Source organism: Marmota flaviventris, chromosome 14 (assembly GCF_047511675.1).
Source record: "Marmota flaviventris isolate mMarFla1 chromosome 14, mMarFla1.hap1, whole genome shotgun sequence".
Classification (NCBI taxonomy): domain Eukaryota; kingdom Metazoa; phylum Chordata; class Mammalia; order Rodentia; family Sciuridae; genus Marmota; species Marmota flaviventris.
In genome coordinates, this window is record NC_092511.1 from 40069180 (window position 1) to 40092065 (window position 22886).

The 22886-nt window shown below is 34.8% G+C and overlaps 1 protein-coding gene across 6 annotated transcripts in view; it reads right to left on the reverse strand.

Moving 5' to 3' along the window:
• Positions 1-3151: 3151 nt before the first annotated feature.
• Positions 3152-22886, reverse strand: part of Nrxn1 (neurexin 1) — a 1089464-nt gene continuing 1069729 nt past the window's right edge. For all 6 annotated transcript variants that reach the window (XM_071601560.1, XM_071601558.1, XM_071601559.1 and 3 more), the window contains one exon: positions 3152-5098. In XM_071601560.1, coding sequence (XP_071457661.1) covers positions 4791-5098 — 308 coding nt within the window. In that variant the 3' untranslated portion in view covers positions 3152-4790. The remainder of the gene's footprint in view (positions 5099-22886) is intronic.

Here is a 22886-nt window from a genome sequence, read left to right on the forward strand (position 1 = left end):
TTACATAGCCGGACATTTAGTTATCAAGAAGGGTACTTTCTTTGTACAAAGCACAGTACTGCTAAAGTTAGTTCATGACATCTCCTTTATGCCTTCTAAATATTGACTGAATCAGTCATCCTTAGTATAACTTTTATAACAGTTTTGTTTATATCTAATGTCTGTTTCAGTGGCTCTTAATCTTTTGGGAAATTTTGGAGTCCTTGGAGAATTTGAGGGCCATAATGAAACACTTTTCCCAGGAAAATGTTCATCTATATACACTTGCCAAATTATTTCATATATACACATATATAATTATAAATATAATTCTTATATAGATATAATAGATATAGGTATTATATATTATACCTATTACATATATATATATATATATATATATATATATATATATATATATGTCATACCTATTATATATGTGTATATGCATGTGCATTTATGTTTTTAACACCTGGTGACTCTAGTGTTCTATGCCTCCAGGGTCAAGAACATAAGAATTCTTGGTGTCTTTGCTGATCATAGGTTTTAAATGGTCACCATCAGTGAAAGCCATACATTTTAAAGGTGAGGTAAATTATATAGTCTTTCATTTAAATATTAAGGAAATGTGAATTGTTTTCCATATTAAATTTTAAAGATCATGAATTACTATTAAGAAGTAACATGTACCTATAACAATATAGGAACAAAATTGACTGAACATTCATGTTTGAGCCTTTGGCCATTGAAAAAAGAAAAATGAAAAGGCCAAACTGAAGTTTTTCTATTAAGAAAAATTTTTTTGAAGACCAAGGTTTTAAAACACAACTTTTCAACTAAAACTTTCTGATGAGTCATCTGACTTCCAAAAAGTGACTAAGCTTTGTGAATAGCATATAATTATATGGAAACAAATGTGTTCTTTTATACATTTATTTTTTGTTTTGTGTTGGTCTTTTTTTTTAAATTTTATTTTTCAAATAGCCCAAGCTGAACACACATTTCTGACATGTTTTTCTCAAAGCTATAATAATATTGCTGGTGGCCACCTTTAATTTGTCCTTAGTTGTGGTAGGTAGATTAGTTCAATATTACATTTACCAACCTAAAAAGATGGTGTTATATATTATACTTAATGTTCAAATAATAAAAGTGAGAATCAAAGAAATTAAGTAAATTGCAGCAACCATTAAATGAATGTGAACGCATTCATGAGAATGAATGCCTCAAGTGACTGATAGTGTTGGAATTTATCACAGGTTCATTTAACTTGGATCCCATTGTATTTATAGAGAAAACCATATTTATGAAATCAGCATCTTCATGGACTGTTGTTTTTCAATGAGTTTTATGAATTTGTGTGTTCAAGTAGAGATGTTTAATGTATATTTGAATTTAAAAAACACGCCAATATGTTTCTCGTATTTGCCACTTTAGGATGGAATTTCTTTTCAAAGGTAGTCTTCCTTATTGCTCCACTTTATTGTAAAATAGAGCCATCTGTAATTTTCTTTCCTTCTCTCTCTCTCTCTCTCTCTCCCTCTCTCTCTCTCTCTCTCTCTTTTCTTTTTGAGATGGAGTCTCACTTGTCACTATTTGCCCAACCTGGCCAGACTTGTGATTCTCCCATCTCAGCTTCCAGGTAGCTAGGACTACAGGCATGTGCCACAATGCCCAGCTTGCCGCATGTAATTTTTTCAATCAATAAACCACAGTTGTATTAAGAAATATTTTATTAACAAAACAGTAAATTCCACTTGCTTAGCATTTCCAATAATGGATAAATTGGCCTTGCAACAGAAAAACAAAACAAAACAAACCCCTTAGATACCCAATCACACAAAGCACTAGAAGGGTAAGATCATGTGGCCTTTCTTTGATGTCATAGGGATTGACCACCTCAAACATTATTGTAGTAGTTGGTTTTTTTTTTTTTTTAAAGGCAACATATTACATGGATATAAAAGAAGCATTCTCAATCAGAAAAGTTACAGTCTAGAGATGTAATCAAATTTATGCCAGGTAGTGTGAAATTCTCTACTAATTACAAATTATGCATGAACCCTGATACATTCGGTATGAAGATACTTGGATTGTATTCAAGTCTCTTTCTCTCCCTAACTCATGTTCCTCTCTTTTCTTTCTCCATTCAGGAAGAAAACTGCTAGATTTCATGTAGACCAATAACATTAGAAATATTTTTACTGGCAATATTAGATTGCATCATTGTATGAAATTTTAAATTTTTTCTGGGAAGAAACACTGAAATTAATCCCAAACATCATGATTCACAAATATACTGCTTAAAAATACCACTGTTCAATTTATTTGCTATCATATTTTAGACTCTCTCTAGATGAAACTAGTTCAAGTTCAATAGATTAAATATTAAAGCAACCATATTTTTTTAACCTTTAGTTGTAGATTAGTGGTTTTATATTCCCTTTTATTTTTCTGGCTTTCCCTGAGTAAGACTGAAAGAGAGGGGAGGGAAAAAAAAGACTTGTGAATTCTTTAACCTGGCAAATTAAAAAGAAGTAAAACCTGAAACAGAAGGGATATCAAATTTTAGTTTTAGCCTCTACTTTCTGGGTCATGAAAAGCCTTTAAGACTCTTCTTACACAATTACTTGGCAACCATAGGTAGTGGTGATTTGCTATGAATTATACATATTTCTAAGGTACTGTATGTCTGAAGTTCAAGCCACTTATTGGCATTTTTATATCAACTAAAATGTCACAAAAGATGTTTTGCATTTTTTGCCCTTGCTGATTAAAGCTAATTGTAAAGGTATTCTTTCCTATGAAATCTAGAATCATTCTTCTAGGACACATTCAAGTAATGTGACCAAGTTTTACTGATGCATCTCCTTGCAATCCAATAATGCATGTCCTTTGCATTACTTTCTCATACTAATAATTTATTGCTATGAACATCATTGAAACAATATGCAAAACAAGTGTATAATCTATACTTTCCTAATACTTAATGTATGTTAAACTAAAACTATATTTAATGATATAGATGTAAAACCAGAAAAGTTAAAATTTAGTCAATAATCAACAAATAGAGAACAATTTTAAATGGGTAGTAATACAGAATCAAAAATTATTGAAAATACTTTTTTAGTTGAGAAACTGTTTACTTTCCAAAAAGGTTTATCATGCACATCAGGTTCAGAGAATATATATATATATATATATATATATATATATGTATATATATTATTTTGTTGGAAACAAAGTTTTCAATTGCAGCAGCCAGAGTTAAGGTATATATTAACCAAATTTTGCTTCTGTTACCTGCCCACATAATGGTTCCTATTCATGCAGCAGTATACCAGTGATATTCTATTTGATTAGGGATTAAATCTTCTTGGGGTTTCCTGGGAGCAAGATCTCAAGGAAGCAAATCACCCCACTTGTTATAATACCTTGGCACAACTATCTTCCTTCCTGCTTTTCAATTTGTCAGTAAATATTTGTGACTATATGCATGTTTGGGTCTTTCATCATATCTGATGGACTCCTGTGGATTAGTGTGTGTGTGTGTGTGTGTGTGTGTGTGTGTGTGTTAATTGAGAATGTGAATGTATGTGGGAACGTGAGTATTTTGGGGAGAAAAGTTTATAAGATACTTGTGTATATATTTTACCTTCTAATTCACACCTTTCATACAAATACTAAAACTTAATTGCAACAGAATGAAGGCTGTACATATAAGAAAAAAAAAGTAGCTGAGTCTTTTTATATACATTCATACATATCTTTCTTAGAATAAACACTACACTGTAATTGTTCTTTTTTATTAAAAAAAAAGGTGTGGCAATTTATAATGGTGGCAAAAAAAAAATTGACTGAAATAATTGTTGCTCTGATGTCATAAAACTCCCTATATTTAGCAACACTTATAACATTGAGTTACCAAAAATGGCTGAAGAGCAGATATATTTTGCATTTTCTATACAACAGGCTATAAAACGTCACTTATCACAGTCCAGAAAGCACACAGAGATGGATTTTATATAAACATATGTAATAACATAGTAAGCGTGCATGAAAATTTCCCAATGATTGCATCTATGCCCTCTTGTTTTTCTTTTGAAATTTGAGTGTGAAAATGTGCCTTATATTTCACATTTTTGAAAATAAGGCCTCCGTATTTTTTTTTCTCTTACAACCAGAAAGGGGCTTTTTGAATGTGTTCCTACACAAGTCTTCAAAAAAGCCAGCACTTTGTTTCAAATGCAAGTTCCAACCACTGCTCCAGTTGCACCAGGCGGCAAACTCTTAAAGGATTGCAGGTTGAGTCACTCAAAATGACAGTCTTCTCTGGCAATGGGACTAACTGACTTCTCAGGAAAGCGCTAGCACTTTGGCTAAATCCAGGATCATAGGTAGCTTCTTTTTTTGTGTGTTATGTTTTGTGTTGTTTTTGTGTTGTGCCTTGATTTTGTAATACTCCTTTGCTTTATGAATGCGTGCGGTCATCACTGTCTTTTAGAAATGTTCCAGCAACATAAAGACAGGCAGAGTAAATGAAAACACTGCGGATGTTAGGGAATTTATTGGCCCCTGTTTTTTTTTTTTTTTTTTCCTTTTTTTTTTTTGTTTTGTTTTTTGAGAAACAAGAGCATGAGATACTTGTTTTGTTTTTGTTTTTGTTTTTTTAAAAACAGTCTTTCCTTCCTGATTGCATTCCCTGTCTTCTTTTGTATGTGCTTCATAAAAAGGAAAGTAAATAAGTTTATATTATGTCTCAGATAAAATGAAGACTATTTCTATACAAGTGTCCTTTTAAGATCTTGGGATCAGACGTAATACTCTTTATCCTTGTTTTTCTTATTTTTGTTGGCGCTTTTCGCACTGCTGGGTTGTTTCTCCTTTACCACAGCCCCGTTAGACTGTGCTGAGTTACTGATGTAGTTTCGACTCTCATCCACATGGTATGAGCCTTCATCCCGGTTCCTGTACTTGTACATGGCATAGAGAAGGATGAGGATGCATAGGGCAGCTGCAGCTACTATCCCGACGACCATTCCCGTGGTACTGCTGGACTCCCGGATGACTTCTGCAGAGCCTGGGTACGGCTCTCTCCCTCCTACTCGGGTGGGGTTGGCTGTAAGAAACAGGATGAGAACAAAGTGATCATTGAGTTTCCTGAATGCTAGAGAACTATACTAACATGTACCATCTATTTCAGTGTTTAATGGAATAGCACCTACTGCTTTAGGAAAATTATACTGCTGTTAATGGAGTAATCCTTGTGCATTATCAAACTAAAAATTGGGACTACCTCTTCGACAGTGTCTTAGAAGCACAGCCCCAAATCAGCTCCAACTAGCTCTAAAGGACCATGTTGGTACTTAAGGTGAAAAGCCTTAAATGTAACATGTCAAATAAAATCAGAACAGTTCTATCCTATAATATCTGAAGGAATCATTTTAAAAATGAAATTGATATTGGGGCAGGGGATATAGCTCAAGTAGTAGAGTACTTGCCTCACATGCACAAAGCCCTGATTCAATCCCCAGAACCACCAAAAAAAAAAAAAAAAAAAAAGAATGAAATTGATGTTGCTTCAGAATAAGACTAACTCTGGACTAAAATAAGGACAGCTATTATATAGGACTATATTAGAAATCCTTTTGCCTGGTATTGTAATGAACATACTATTAGATAATGAGATAATTCAGCCATTTAAAATAGTTTGTCTGATTTTTAATGTATAATTTTAGTCACCTCTTTATAAACTAAAACACCTAATTTCCTTTTCTACTGGGGAGTCATTCGTTTATATAAATATTTATGCATTCTGTTTATACACTGACAGTGGTTGAATTATTTTTCAAAGCCAAACTCTGGAGACGAAAATAAGAAATATTCTTTCTCCATTTTAAATATCTCCTAGAATGGTTTTTAGTCAAAACTCACTACTAATAGATGGTAAGAGAAGACTGGCTGGCCTAGCTTTATTCACCTGACAAAACCTTCATTCAAGTCTTCCCAAAGTATAAATAAAGCTATTCTTGGGAACAAGCAGTGAATTACAGGGTGCCTAATGTCTTCACCAAGGACCAGGCAGGCTCTGCCATTCACCAGGGAAGGCAAAGAAAAGAGCTGGAATTTAGCAGGCCAAAAGGTGGGGAGGATAGGCAACTCCTTTTCTCTATATACTACTTTTTTTTTAACTATAAAAAATAGGAATTATTAAAGAAAATCCTATTTCTTTTTGACCTTAGCTAATTTTCTTTAAAGATTTTGCTATTGTTCCTCTCCACTGTCCTATAGAAAAAGATTATTTTTCAGATATAATGAATTAAAATGCTACAACTTTCAAAACATTATTTGTAAATTATGCACAATGAATTTAAACAATCTCAAGCTTGCACATGTATATATAGATCATATATATATATATATATATATATATATATATATATGTGATATGTACGTATGTATGCACACAGAGCAGGAATTGAACAACTCAAGAAGACAAACTGTACACTTATATTACTATTAAACATCATTTAGTAATCAGCTTTAGTATTTCTACAAAAATTCTTGTTTATTACTGAAAATCATTTACCAAAACACATAGCCCTAGACTGCTTTGTAACTCCATTTTCAAACATCACTAAGATTTCTTCTGCCTAAATGTTGGATTTTTTGCTGTCATTTTCTATTCCTCCCCAAAATAAAGTCTTATAAATATAGCCACTTGCAAAGTAAAAGCTCTCAGTCTCAAAGCAGCAATATGCTATGTACTGGAGCTATGAAATGTAGCAGGTGAAACTGTTCTATGCTGATTATGTCACCGCTTGTTTTACCAAAGCCCATGAAACATTGCTGAATAAAAAGCCTTGGTGTTACTTCTGTGGCCAAGACAGAGGAGACAAAGACTATAATCCACAGTATTTGATTGCAGGAAATTAATTTCCTCTCAAGAAGCATAGAGCCTACTGCAGTAACTCTGTCACTACCTGACAAACCAAAGGCGGCACTTTCTCCTTTAAATACAGTCATCTTTGCCAAAGTGTGCCAATTAGCTCAGCTTCTAACTTTCCCTGAATGACAACTTTCTACTCGCAGTTTTTGCAGAGCATTCTTTGCTCAGACTGTCTCAAGGGCTAAAAAGGGAATTTTACTTAAATGTTACCTAAATCCTTTTTCCCCATCTGATGGAATATTTTCACTTGAAACACATTTTCACAATCATCTCACTTTTGTCTATTGGTAGGGAATGGAAGTGGGGGACACAACAATAACCTTTTAATGAAATGGAAGGATTAATTTTTGATACAAAGAAACTATATGTCTAGTCAGGAATTGCTGTCATAAATAGACTAGCTTTTCCAAGAATATTAATTTTATCTCTCAAATACATCTGAAATGGTTTCAAAACAACTGTGGATATAGCACACCAGTAACAGATGTGTGTTGACACTAGCATGAAACCACAATGATGAAAGCAAAAACTGAAATTCTTCAATTTATCAATACCAGCCAAAATGTTGCTCAAGTCACAAGGCCAAAAACAATCTCCATGTAGCTCAAATATAAAGATTCCAAATAGCATATATATTTTTAAGTAACATATGATCCCCTCAAATCACTAAAATCTAACTCCAAAGAAGAAATATTTTATTATCCTCACATTTACTTTAAATTTTAATAACAGGTATTATAGATCTGTTTGGAATATGCAGTTGCTTCCATTTCTAATTGATTAATTAATCTTTTTTTTTTTCTATTGATGCTTCAAATCTGAAGACTGATTGATAGTTCCCTTAACTTTTGTTCTAAGATCAAAGGTATTTATGTGTTAATGGACCATCTTTCCTAAACATGCAACAACAGGCTGGAGAAATTTCAATATATTCATGAATTATGAATGTGGTTTCACCTATCAACTGTCACTCGTGCTTTATTGTGATGATCACTGAAAAATTACTGAGGATATTTCATCCTAATTTGAAAGTAGAAAATAGTACAAAATGGTGAATAAAGACCAATGTTTTCTACAATTTGTCCCAAAAGATATAAAAGAGAAATGCAATCATCTTTTAACCATTTAGGAAAATGTGAAAAAAGAAACTTTAATAAAATAAAAAGTGTAAAATCTATTTCATGAATTTGAGAATTTTGCATTCTTTTTATACTCCCTATTAAACAAAAATAAAACTTTTTAATAATTAAAATAATCTACAATAAATGAACCAAAGTTACTTTAGTCTTTTCTCCCTTTCTTTGCCCCAGAATGTGATAAAAAAAAATTTAAAAATAAGTGAAAGAGAGTGAAGGAGGAGGGACTAAAATAATGAAACATGTGAAATTAGCTTTAACATCTGAATGGTTTGCAGGCAAAACCAAGTTGCAGTAGCAAGTTCATCTTATTGGACCTGGAACAGAAGTGGTCCTGTTAGTAGCAAACTTAAGTAGGAACGATGGTATGCATTAAATAAGCTGAGGCTTTTTAGCAATTAGGTATGATTAGAGATAGAAAAGTATTCAAATTTGGTGGTGGCATACATATTTCACTTGAAGGCTAAGTCACTAGTGAAAAAAAAGCAAAAATGAATGTAAAATCTAAATATTTTGACCTACTTGTATCCTGTTTCAAAGACTCATATAGTAAAAATTCACACACAAATTGTGAAATTACACACAGTTTAAGAGAACACTGCAATACATTATTGTTCTTATCAAGTTTCCCCATGCAATTCTGACTATCCACAGTTAATGAAGAATGTCTATTATCATGTGCCCCACAAAGTCAATTGGCACTGAGGGTAAACTGCTAAATCTATGTGTAGGGAGAGCACATATGCCCACTTTCATAGCAATGGAAAGGAGTTTGACCTTCATTGGCAGTTTACCCTAAATGAGTCAGAAGCTAATTGATGACAAAGAGCCCTTAGGAGGGTTATGACCTGTTCCATCTTCATATTCACTTCTCATACTCAGCCAAATGATTATGGAAAACTTCCTGAGACTCATGCACTGATAAACAGTGTTCCTTAAAGGACAAATAAAAAAAAAAAGTAGCTTTCTTTTTCTCTTTCTCCTTCCCATTTCTCTCCCATAATATTTGGCAAAATTTTATGATCTCCAAAAGTTTTCCACCTGATCTACTTTGGTCCAAATAGATGATGAAGGATCCAACATGCTAGCTCTATGAAGTTTCATGTTTCTCACTGCCTAATTAATATTTTGATTACTTAGGTAGGCATATACTTTCAAGTGTTAGGACAGTCAACATATTTCCCATTATAGTCTAAACCAATTTATTCCTATCAGATGATCATTCATTGTGAAAATGCATAGAAGTACAAAAGACATAGCCTAGTGTTTTGTCATATCATATAAAAAGAATAATACGTACAATTGTTGTTCTGCTTTAAAAAAGAAAATGTTTAGTTTTTAAATTTGTAACTTATCGAAAAAAAATTAACTTATCTTTGAGTTTACTGAGCTAGTTATCTATAGAGGTTAAAAAACTGTTGTGATGTGTGTTCTTTATTTATGACTTGCATCTATGTGAAATGCATCATTTTCCCAAACCTGATCTAATTTAAAAAGTCCCTGGGACAAACATATTTAAGAGATATGTCAGGGTGTTGTAGAGTCCAGAATGCTGATTGGGGCAGGCCTTATCTCTTTGTCCCTACTCTTGGGTCCTCAGTCACCTCCTCCCATGTCTCTGGATTCCTCCCAGTTTTTACCCCTCCTGATCTTTTCTGTGCCTCTCTCTCACCTCCCCTTGTTCTTGAAGGTAGCCCTCAGAGAATACAGCTGCTTTGTTCCCCTTCATCAGGCGGGAAACAGAGAAGGTCAAGCCAGCAGAGTCAGGACCCCATTTCCCTGGTTTAGTGCATTACTCAACAAGCTGTTCAATAAACAATAAAATTATTGCCAAATTCCTAATTTCAAATATGATATAAAATGGCAAAAACATCTTAATGTGATTGTTTCACCAGAACTGCCTTTGCATTTGATATTGGCATGATTACTTTAAAAGTTAATTTTTTAAATTTGTTTACAGGTAAAATCATTATTGATCAAACAAATGATAAACTCTATTGTAATATAAGATAACTAGCTCAATAAACTCAAAGATAAGTTATTTTTTGATAAGTTACAAATTATTTAATAATTTAAAAATATTGTTATGCATATGACTCTTTGAGAGGCACATTAAGCTGCTGACTTTTGAATCATAGCCTGTATGTTCCAGTATCTAGTCATATCTTAGGCTAGGCAAATAGGAAGCCTCAAGCTCCCAGTTATTTAGGAAGATGATTCACAAAAGAAGCTCTACACCATGCATTTTGAAAGGTAAAAAAATGTGAATATTAATGAATTTGTTTTAAAAGATTTCACTTTGCAAAGGAAAGTTTTTGACATCCTTGGGTAGTCTGAGATGGGAAACATAGAAATCAAATGTTATTTTTAAGAAATAAAATTGCTCTTGATTTATGTTTTTACAGATTCTAAGGAGAGGTGGTGTTTAAAGTAACCATTTCCTATGACATAGAAAGAGGGTTTGTGGGTGAAGGGACTCTATATTTCCACTAATGAGTACACCAAGGCAAAAACATGCCTCCAGATATTCTGATATCACTCAAATTGTCACTTTTATGAAACTATTTTGAATACTTCTATGAGCTGCTCCTCCACTGTAATCTTATTATATTTACACTGTTTCCAAAGTTAGCTTTCAGGGTGAGATTGTGATTTCCAGGCAATTTTCCAGGTTGGTTTTATTTCTTTGATAGAGACTATTAACATGTTGCGATATCATCAGCTATGACCCTGTCACATCAAGGATGAAGCATGAATGTCACTACATACAAATGAAAATGAAAATCAAGCCTTTCAGCTTTAACAAAAAGAACTGTAAGAAATTACTGGTCTTAAGAAATAATAAAGAGCAAAATACACCAATAGTAAAAAACAGAATGTGAGCCATATATTTCAGATCTGGAGGGGCATATCCAGGATTATAAAATTATATAAAATTCTACTTATCATTGTGCTCACTGGAGTTGCTGAATGTCTTATCTTACAATGCTCCCTTTCAAAAACAATTGATTAGACATTTGGTGAATTTTTTTCTCAGCAAATGTCTTTGGCCAGTCTTTCTGGTTTTAATGATAGATTCAATTTAAAGAAATTGCTTCCAGATTTCTGTCTCCACCCTACCTATGAAAAAAAAGAGTTGCCTAAAATGATCTCATTAGATCAGAGTTCTATACTGTGTCTTAATAAGTGTGGAAGTTATTATAATTCTAGGCAATCCCTGAAAAGGGTTTCAGATTTACAGGAGAAGATTTGACATTTCCAAGTACTTGGTTTCATTAATACTGTGAAAAGAAAATTGGAATTGTAGGCTCCTGGGGTGTTTGTGAATTGAGATTAGCACAATTTTTTTTTCCCTCTCATCCCTGAAAAACTCCAAAGTTTATTATTTTTCCCATGTTTGTGCTTCAGGACAATATAGGCCAGAAGCAGCAGTTAGATATAATCACTCACAAGAAGGTATGCTTTAAAAAAAAAAAAAAAAAAAAAAAAAAAAAAAAAAATATATATATATATATATATATATATATATATATATATATATATATATATATATATTGTCAATGGGCCTTTATTTTATCTATATGCAGTGCTGAGAATGGAACCCAGTGCCTCACACATGCTAGGCAATCCCTTTACCACTGAGCCACAAGCCCAGTCCAAGAAAGTATGCTTAAATGTCCCATTTGAAGGAAGGCAGTGACCAAGGATCTACACTGCATACTCTGATTTTTACTTGTGGTTTTGTGAGAAAAGACAGATGCTGGATATTTCAGATCTCTCTCATTCTCCCCTCCTACCAACTCCTCCCATGCCCTGCCCATCCTGAACTTTACTCCTGCAGTCAAACAAGAATCTTTAGAGAGGACACGTTTGACAGATCTCAGGCCTTCCCACATGAATTGGCAATTCAAAGAACTTGGAAATCAATCAACCTTTGCCACCTGCTTCATTGCTGGGTCTGACATTTTCCTAATGTATTCCAAACTGAAACTGCATATGTCTGAAGAGAAGTTCAGGCGTTCAAGGCCACCATTCTGACATGGAGAGGATCACTGTCTTCTCCAGAAATCTAAGTATTGCATGGGAAGGAATGCTAGGTGTGGATGAAATTATGTGCCTGCACGACAGAAAACAGGCTGCTGCCTCAACTGGTATCACATGGAAGGAGAGGCAATGGCCAACTATGCCTTGTATGATTTGGATGATACTGGAAATGAACAGAGAAACACAGACATTCTTCCTTGACTGTGGGAAGCCATAAGATCATGGCATTTACAGAATCCTGTTCTTCAGTTAACCTGTGTGCCCACAGCTTAGTCAATTGCTGGTTCTTTGGACTTTTTACATGGTAAAGATGTCCATTAGGTTTTCTAAGAACCCTTGAAAGCATCATATTGTTTATTAAAGTACCAATGTGCCTACGGTTCTCATGACATTTCGTGGCCTGCTCACAGCTGTTACTCAAATATATCTTCCATTTTTTTCAAAAGAAGCATCCATCATAACCATATTGCTGTCCCTACATCTCACAAATGCCAAAATTCTACCTCCATGAGTTGTTCATAGGGTCTTATTCCTCCTTCTTGTCTAAGTGGTATTTATCTTTTAAGACGTAACTTAAACTCTTTTGTGAAGTTTTTCTAGAATTTTCCCTCCTCCTGTCAATGAATATACAGTGAACTATAGTTATGTTACAGGGACAAGATGGTATAGCAGATAGCCAAGGGCACTGGAAAATGCCCTCACATTCTGTGAAATATAGTGACGTAAAGAGACAACAGCTATCCCTCTCCTTGGTCTATACCCAAAGGACTTAAAAAGAGCATACTACAGGGACACAGCCACATCAATGTTTATAGCAGCACAATTCACAATAGCTAAACTGTGGACCCAACCTAGATGCCCTTCAATAGATGAATGGATAAAAAAATGTGGCATATGTATACACATTTACTCAGCAATAAAGGAGAATATTACTCAGCAATAAAAGAGAATAAAATCATGGCATTTGCAGGTAAATGGATGGAGTTGGAGGAGATAATGCCAAGTGAAGTTAGCCAATCCCAAAAACCCAAATGCTGAATGTTTCCTCTGATATAAGGAGGCTGATTCATAGTGGGATAGGGAGACGGAGCATGAGAGGAATAGACGAACTCTAGATAGGGTAGAGGGGTAGGAGGGAAAGGGAGGGGACATGGGGTTAGAAATGATGGTGGAATGTGATGGTCATTATTATCCAAAGTACATGTATGAAGACGCAAATTGGTGTGAATATGCTTTGTATACAACCAGAGATATGAAAAATTGTGCTCTACATGTATAACAAGAATCGTAATGCATTCCGCTATCATGTATAAATAAAAAAAATTAATTAAAACAACAACAAAAAAAGAGAGACAACAACAAAGAATCACACAGGCACAAAGTAACAGCTGGGAGAAGCATGATGGTAGAAAATTCACAGCAGTGGGACCGAGGCTTATGATTTACACTAGGGAATGAGAAGTGGGCAGGAGAGTCTTCTAATAAGAAAGAACAACATGTGGCATGACCTTGAGGAAGGAAAGAGCTTAATTTTCAGGAACAGAACAAGAGCCAGAGTGGCTGCAGCATAGTGAGGTTAGAGGAAGAGTGAAAAATTTGAAGGTAGACATAGAATTTATTACCCAGATTGTAGACCATGGAATGAGGTCATAAATGAAAACACGGGCACATTTGACTCCATAAATAATCATTTTACAGAGGCATCACTAACAAAAGTGAAAGTGCAAATGAGAAAGGAAGGGAGAAAATGTTTGAAATGCCATGCTAGACCTAGAGGAAGTACCTCTCAAATACAAAAAGTATACACCAATTGACATAGAAAAATACAAACAACCCTGTAGAAGAATAGGCAAAATACCCAGAGGCACAGGTGAAGAGATGTGAATGCTGGTAAAAATATGACTTTTTCATTTGTTTTTAGGAATTAATCCAATAACCATTTGAAATTAAAAATAGATAAATTCGCTATCTATTATATCACCAATTTTGATATGGATTCTATATTATAATAAAATCTTACTGAGATGTTACATTTCTGTTATTTTTCAGGCTTGATTATAAGTCCTTTGAAAGTTTCCTGTGACTTTAATTCTCTTTCTTACCAATTTCTCTACCTTCCAATCTCTAATAAAATTGAACAAAATTGGCTGCAAAGTGTAGTTTTCTAACTCATGGAAGATTTTTGTAGGCTGATAAATGTGCAGGGCTAAAATGCCGTGAACATTGCCAGAAAGTGTGAGAGATCTTTGATTTCAGATTTTTAGCAAAGGTGGCTAGAAGTGGGCAAAACACTGGTCATAATATTTTAGATTCTTTATAAAATATTTTTACTTCAATACTTCCCTAACCCCTGCCCTCCATGATCTCTTCCATACAAGAGGTAATTATGTTTTATATATTTTTAAACCAGACATCACTTCTCCTGTACTTGAGAACTGGAATCAATATGTATTAATGCAAATATCATATCTGTTTTCCTTATGCTTCCAAACAATATACTGTTGGATTACAATGACTGAAGTCACTAAGTTATTTCAAGGAATCCAAGTCAGCCATCTTCAGTTTTCACTTGGGTTCCTCATTTTTAATCAACATATCTGACATACACAGGGCTACAAATGGTTGATGGCGAACTTTGAGCTCCTTTCATCAATTCAGCAGAGTAGTCACAGAAGTTTCTAGGGTGTACTTTTCAGTACTCTTGCTAATGGAATGAGTGAAGAAGGGTCTCTCATCAGTCAAGCCAAACTTTCCATAATCGTCAGGCAGAAAGAAAAGTCACCCAGGCAATAGCTAAGAAAATCAGTTTCCAAGCTAGGGCATCCAGAGAATCTGTATATGTTTTTCATCAAAATGTATTACCTTTCAAAAAAATGCAAGAAGAGCTATATATGGAAATGTAGATGATACTCTTTATTCCTGATTTTTACTCAACTTTTGCTTCTTGATAGCAAAATAGGCTTACCGTCCTGGGAGCTCATCAACTACAACAGCCAGAAACACTTAGACCCAGAAATCATTTTTCTTAAGTCACATTTCACTTTTATATATAGAGAGAAATTTGAACACTCTGTCTTATACAAAACCTGAGGATTTATTTCAAGGAAACCTCAAGGCTTGGAACCAGGAATTTGGAGAGAATCTGGTTTATAGTAAGACAAAAGTGGTACCATGGTATAGCTGGAGTAATGTGTGCTGTGTGTGTACAAGCATGTATGTGTGTATGTACCAGTGAATAATAAAGCACCTCTTCTACTTCTCTCATTGAAGTTGCTAATGTTGTCTTTTCCCCCTCACTTCATGAATTTGTAGGTACAGATAGATTTTTAAAGATTTCTAGAGAATATTTCACAATACCTTGGGATTAGCTTATATAGTTTATGTAGCTATTATTTTGCATTAGCAAAATCCGCTTTCTTTATTTCCTCCCAGATATTACACAGACTTAACTTTAGTAGATACTTCTAACATTACCTACAACTGTTGCTCAATACAGCTATGTGATTTCTGACTCACTGCAATGCCTAAATATTTTTCTTATTTTATTAAGTGAACTTTGCTTTTATTAATTACTATTATATGGTACGTTCTATATAACATTATAACACGTACTATATACACATTGTCAAGTTTATTCCTCATATACCACAATTATTTGGTATAGGTATTACCATTACTTTACAGGAAAGGGAACTGAGTCTCAAAGTAGTTAGCTTATTTAGCCTTCTAAGTGGCACAGATAAAATTTAAATCCAGGTCTATCTATGACTATTTGAGTTTCATACACTCTACATTTATGACTGCAGAGGTTTTTTTTTTAATTTCCTATTTTATCACAACAATGCAAAAGATACTTTAGGTATCTTTTCTAAGCAGCTGTGCATTTCTACCCCTTCAAGGTATGTTCTACTTCACCTCTTGCCATTTATCTGTCCTTTGCTGTAGGAGTTGAACTCCCACAGAATCTTAGAAAAGCAGTACAGAGTGGATAAAAGAATATGGGATTGACACTAGATTCTTGTCCAGGTGCTGCACCTAACTCACTAAGTGACAACTGGCAATTTGTCACCCTCTGCTTGCATTTCTTCATCAGAAACTCTATGGTGACATTTAAATTATTTACCTCCCAGGGTCACTGCAAGGATCAGATCAGGTGGACAATAAATATGCAAGTGCTCTGAAAAGGACAGGTCTTTATAAAAACCTCCACAGTGATGGTCTGATTACTTGCCTGTGTCTTTCACACAAAAGGTACTGAATGTGAAGTTGTCAATTAGACAATTTTATAACACGTACTATAAGCCCTGGCTTGGTCAGCTGTGGCAGTGGCAATATCTCTGTGGGGGTAGGTGTATTTGAGGGCTTCCCTTTAATGAATGGAAGTCTTGTGAGTTCAGGTGGAAAAAAAGGGCCATTTACATCGCAAGGCTGAGTGTAAAGTGTGTTTCTGTTTATCTGTGAAACATTCTATCTTTGATGGATCAGTGCTTTCTGGCTTCTATGGTTGGAGTGAATTAAATTTCTCCCTCTTTTAAATTTTTATTATGATAGTTTATATTTTTATATGTCATGAAATCAATCATCTAAGACTATTCTTTGGTAATAGCTGATGATACGGTTTACTATCTTGGAAGTAATAACTCTTTTGATTAAGTTTTAGAGTTTCTAAAATTGTTGAGTCATTCTTTTTCCCTGCTCTGAAATCTCTTGGTGCATCCTGGCTGAAAACCAGAGTAGAGTTCCTACTGCACAGTTTTCAAGGGGGCACAGTGTAGTTTTCCTGATTTAGAACTGGGTCTATTCACTTTGGGTGATCATCTTTATATTCCTGTCATGAAGCTATTGCTGTCTCAATTTTCTTTTGTTGGGAAAAGATGATATTCTTTTTGGTGCAAGTGCAAAGTGCAATAGCTGAGGTGAAAGACGACACAGCTTCTCCTCTGAGCCCATTAGAGAGAAGGCTGTCAAGCCTAGAATTAGGAAATATGGAAGACAAGACATCCGTCATGGTTTGGGGGTGTTGTGTGGGTGGTTGTGCCCCGTAAGTCATGCTGCCCAGAGTGTTCCTGAGTGCCTTGACAGGAAGGGCAAGGGGATTATCAGAGCAAGTGGGACAGCTAATCATCCTTTTTCTCAAATGCTCAGTGGGGCCGAGCCCTCAGTTTATTTCTACCAGAAATAAGAATAGCAGATACGTGTGCCTCCCCCCACCATAGCAACTGAAATATAAACAGCTTAAGTCATTGTTCCTTTTTCACTAAGTTCATCATGGTTACTGAGAACAATTTTATATTGATAGAATTTAGAAGTACTTTGAAAAACATTCTAGATGCTACAGTTCCAATTATTAATATTTCCCTTCTTGGCTGGGGACACAGATTCATTTCAATTTCTTTTATGATTTACTCCTTAGCTTCCTGGTGCTAATAAAATCTCATTTATCTTATCAAAGTTTCCGTGTGACAGACTGTACGCTAAGTGCATTTCAGGAATCCTCTCATTTTTATCAGCACCACAATGGCATGAGGATTTGACATTATTCATGTCATTTTGCACGTGCAAAAATTTGGGCATGCAAAGATTCAATGATTTGCTTCTGACTGCACAGCAGGTGGATGAACTTGGATTTGAACTCAGTCACCCTGACTTCTCAAGTTTACTCAATGAAACAAAAGACTGCAGTGGGCTCATACATGTGGCTTCTCCTTCTCCTAGGTTTTTTAAATTTGTTTCTTTGTTTGTTCATGTAATTGATGGCTCTGGTGGTACTGGTATCTTTAACCTTGATAAATAATACAGGATTTCTTGTCTTATTTTATAGTGCTGGGCTTCTTATAACAATCTGTGGCTGAGTTAGGAGCTACTAATGATGACATTGATCTCATCAACAAGTCAGTGAGTTGAGATGAGACCTCGAGGCGAAAGCCAAATGTGGCATTTGCTGTTCCTTGGGACACATATGGTAACAAGGAAATCATATTGGTTCTTTGTGGAGGCAGCGTGCCCTGTGGAGTGGAACACAGAACATGCTGCCTTACCTCTGATGGCATCAGAGGAAATGTAATTAATAAGGTAGAAAGAAAACTCCACAGGAACCAATTTCATTATCAAAACAGGCATTTGACATGACTTGCAAGAGAATGGGACTTCATTCTTTCTGAATTTCAGGTTTTAATAAGAAACAGACTTACCCTATATTTTTCTGAACCTATGCTACATTTCTCCTTTCAAGGTGGGCGAATATTTTAGAGCCTGAAAATGTATCCCATTGTCTCCCTCCAAAGCACAACAGGATGCGTGTCACACTTCAGAAAGGCTTTTATAGTATTCGAGCATTTTCTAATAAAAATATAATTTTAAACATGTTGTTAATACTTTAAGGCTAGACTCATACAGGCTGTTTATAAACTTAGTCTGTACTCACTACTGAACAATTTTTCTGCTGCTGTAGGAAGGTTCTAGATTAGCTTCCATATATTTTTCTTAGACAGTCAAATAAATGTATAATCTAAGTCAGCAAACTCACATGCTAATTATTATAGTAAGATATTCTAATAGAGCCCACTCTTTCTAACACTAAAAGGGGCTGTGTTTGTCTTTCACTCATATCAAACCTGCATGCTTTATGAAGAACCTGCATAGAATAATTAATTTACTGGAATAAAACCTAAGGTGGTAGCTGCAACTCCTCTACATATTATGAGATTCATCATAATTATTTATTAAACCTTAAGTATGTGCCAGATACTCTGCCAAGCACTGTGTATGCATATTCTTTTTTTTCAATCTCATAGTAACCACATTCTCTTCACTTTTCCAGCTAAGAAATTGAGCATCAAAAATACTAAATAGTTTTCCCATGACTGGGAAAGGTCTGCATCTTAAACTAGTTCTACTTCAAATCTGGCCATAACTAATATTCACTTTTGGTTTCATATCACAATTATTACAAAATGCTGTTAGGAGCTTTTTAAAAGTGTAAGAAAAATCCATCCATCCTATTATATTGTAAAAAAGAAATCCAAAATGCACATCAGGTTCAAAATAGTTCAGGTTAAATAAAAATCGCTATATTCTGAAAAAAAAAAAAAAGCCTTTTGTTTGTTCTTCTGTTTTATGCTAGTCTTCTAGTAAAAACTAATTTTGTGGATGAAAACTGGTTGCTGGGAAATCTGACCTCAGGCTGAGCTGGAGATAGGCCTTCCTTCTATTTCTAGGTCTCTAGCCTTTCCAAAGTCTTCCTCTGCTCCTTCGATATGTAAATATTTAAAAACTTCTTTCCAGTTTTATAAATCAAAACTAGTCAAATCAAGGGCGTGGTAGCCATCCTTTCTGTTTGTGCCTCTATGTCACAGCTTCTGCAGGAGGACAGGAGCCTAATTTTGGTGGGCTCCTTGCTCCAACTTGAACATGACATTCCCTCATGAAGAACTTCACTTTTCCTTTGGATGAAGCCATTGAGCAAACACATTGGCCCCCAATCCCTCCATCCTCACTCTTATAAACTTTCTAGCCTTTTTTCCTCCCAATGTGTTGAACCAAGTCCGTGTCCTAGACTCCCTCTCCCATTGCCAATTTAACTTTGCACAATGTAAGTTTCATTCTAGTATCACTCTCGTTGGAAAAGCAGAGAAATTATAGAATGATGAGAGCTAAAGGGGTAGCTCAATGGTACAGTATTTGCCTAGCATGCATGAGGTTCTGGGTTCAGTTTCTGACATTGTGTTAAAAAAAAAAAAAGTAACAATGATATCTGGCGACTCTCTACTGTTTTAACCATATCCCATTAATTTTTACTCCAGTGTTCTGTAGTAAATAACACACACACACACACACACACACACACATATATATATATTTAATCCTCCAGAAAGTTACATCGTATGTATGTAATATAATATACTAGATTGGGAACTTTATGTATATATATATATATATATTTGTGTGTATGTATGTGTGTGTGTGTGTGTGTGTGTGTGTGTGTGTGTGTATATATATATATATATATATATATATATATATATATATATATACATAAAGTTCCCAATCGAGTATGTTATATCCTGAGAGTTGGCTTCTGCATCATTGCCCAAATTCCAGATGCCTATTCTGAATGAGGTACTGGAACTGTGGTGCTGACTCTGACCTACTACTCAAGATCTGCCATCATATTACCTAATATGGAACACATTCATTAGTGCTGTTTTTCTGGCTGCAGCTAAAACTTATTCATTTTAACAGCAATGTGTTGGTTACTATGGGCTAATGAAACTAACATTTCAGTAATTATATAGTAAATACCTGAAATTTAAATATAGAACAAAATTATCTTCTAATCAGGTTCTAAAAATATGATCTAATAAGTGATATATTCCTTTAAATAATTAAGGTTACTTACTTAATGAAAAGATGCATCTTGTTCAACATACATATCTTTATTCCTACTGTGGGTAGTGGGAACATTCAATAGAAATCCTTTGATCTTTTCTCAAAATAGCACACTGGAAAGCCACTCAAAATTGCATGGTAATTTTACCTTAATGAAGAGTAATACATGTAGGGGAGCTTTTGCCATCAAATTTAAATGTATGCCATAGGATTATTTAAATAAACATCTTAAAAATTGGTCCTATTTTTGTGAGGTACCAGGATGTTAGAGAAACAATCTCTGCATTCCAAGAAACTAACAGCTCATATTTTCTAAAGTATAGAGGCTACTTCCTCTTTCATTTAACAGTAAGTAAATTAATCTCTCTGAATCTCCCTAGCTATGAAGATAATTTATAGTTTTGGAAAATAGTGAAATAGAATACCACTTATACAGAGCCAAGAACAATAGTGGGCATAGACTAAATCCTCCCTGACTAAAAGTCATTCCTGTGATCAATCACTACCCACGATCTGAACTCTGGTCAATGGGATATAACTATGCAAGCTCTGCAATGGTCCTCCGTGGCTGGAGCCATCCCCTCATCTCCACTGACTCAGCTGATGTTTAAAAGATGTCAAAAACAAAAAATGGATGATCTCTCTCTTTCCTTTCGACAAACCAGACATTTTATTATTTGATGGTGCTCTTCTTTCCTCCGTTGACAAAGGTTTAATTGATCTGAAAGTGGCCCCACTATCCCATGAGCTACCCCCCCCCCCACATAAGTGCAAAGAGAATTGACACATTACTCTTAGCATTGTAAATCTAAGAGGAAATTGTCTTCCCTTAATAGGGCTCCCAGGAAACAGGAAACTGAACTGTTCTGTGTGTCACAAATAACAAATTGGAGTTATTCATCAGGAAGCTCCCACACCAAAGAGGGTTATTATTTTCACTTAAGGTCTTGAATATCAACATAAAAAATCACCTTTTCCAAACTTCTCTAGGAGTTTTGAGAAAGGCTTACACTTACAAGAAGGACCCAAATAAAGACACACAGATGTGTGTGATTAAAGGCCATCTGGGACCTCAAGTGGTTTTGCAGTATTGCCATTTTGTTAATTCACTAAGTGAATCTGAAATGTAAGGTTTCAAAGCAATCTGTTCTACAAAGACTTATGTTCATGTGAAATAAAAAGGAATCTTGGAAAATATGTATATTTCTGAAACATAAATAGTAAATAACAGGAGATACTCATATAACAGTTCTTCTGAGCAAGGTATTGTTCTTCAACGTGTCTTCCATATGTTAATTAATTCATTCCAACAACCACATCACTTGGCAGAGGGAGAAGCACAAAAGGTGCAAGTGTTTTGTGAGGCAAAGTGTGAAGAAAAGGTCATTCATCTGTCAGGTATGTGGGCAGCTCACAGCAGGCATTTTAGGACAGTGATGGCCTGTGACCTCAGGCTGCTGGATTTCTACCTGTGACTAAGAGTTGGGGTTCACTTAGCTCTCCTAAATGTCATAGCCATCTTTTCATATCTTAAAACTCTGCTTGTACCACAGTGCAGTTATCATACGAGGCAAACCACAGGACAGTGCAGCTAGAATCAAGTATAATTGAGTTCCATGTGTTCCCACCCAGGGGGTTGTCCCTGATCTAGTTTCAACATGTACAGTTCCCATCAGGAGGCCTGAGTGGTATTATCAGTTGCCCACCAATTTTCAGCCAGGAAAAGAAGCAGCATTACGTAAAGAGTAAAAATAGCTTGAATATTATTTTTATATGACTGAATTGGGAAACAAGGAAAGCTGACATTTATGCTCTACCTTATGCCAAACATTGCAATAAGTGCCTCAAGCATATTAATTGTAATTCTTGCAACACCTCTGAAAATAAGTGATATTTTGTTGTCATAGGTGAGGAACCAGAAAATCAGAAAGAATAACTAAAATGGCATCTAGAGTAGAAGAAAAAAAAGCCCTTGTTAGAATAGAATTCAAGGTATAAACTCTGTTTTTTCCTCCACAGTTAGCACAGCAGTGGATGTAAACCAGGACTCAATAATATCTAATCAACGATGAATTGAAAACTAAATACACAACTACCCTCTTTGTTAGAGTCCTGGGTGGAAAGTAATTCAAATTATCAAACACTTAATAAAAGGTATAATTATGAGTTCTCAAGATAATACTGGATTTTTTTTTTCTATTAACAGTCTTAGGAAGGCATCTAAATAATGAACACGGCAGATTTTTGCAGAGAAAAACCTAGTTTTGAAGGTGGGGAGGGTCTGAGAGATTAGAAAATGTTCATGCATAAATAAATCCTCAGGGAAGGTGAAGTACCTAAAAGACTGGACAATGCACTTATTAAGATAATTGTGCATCTACTTAGAAATA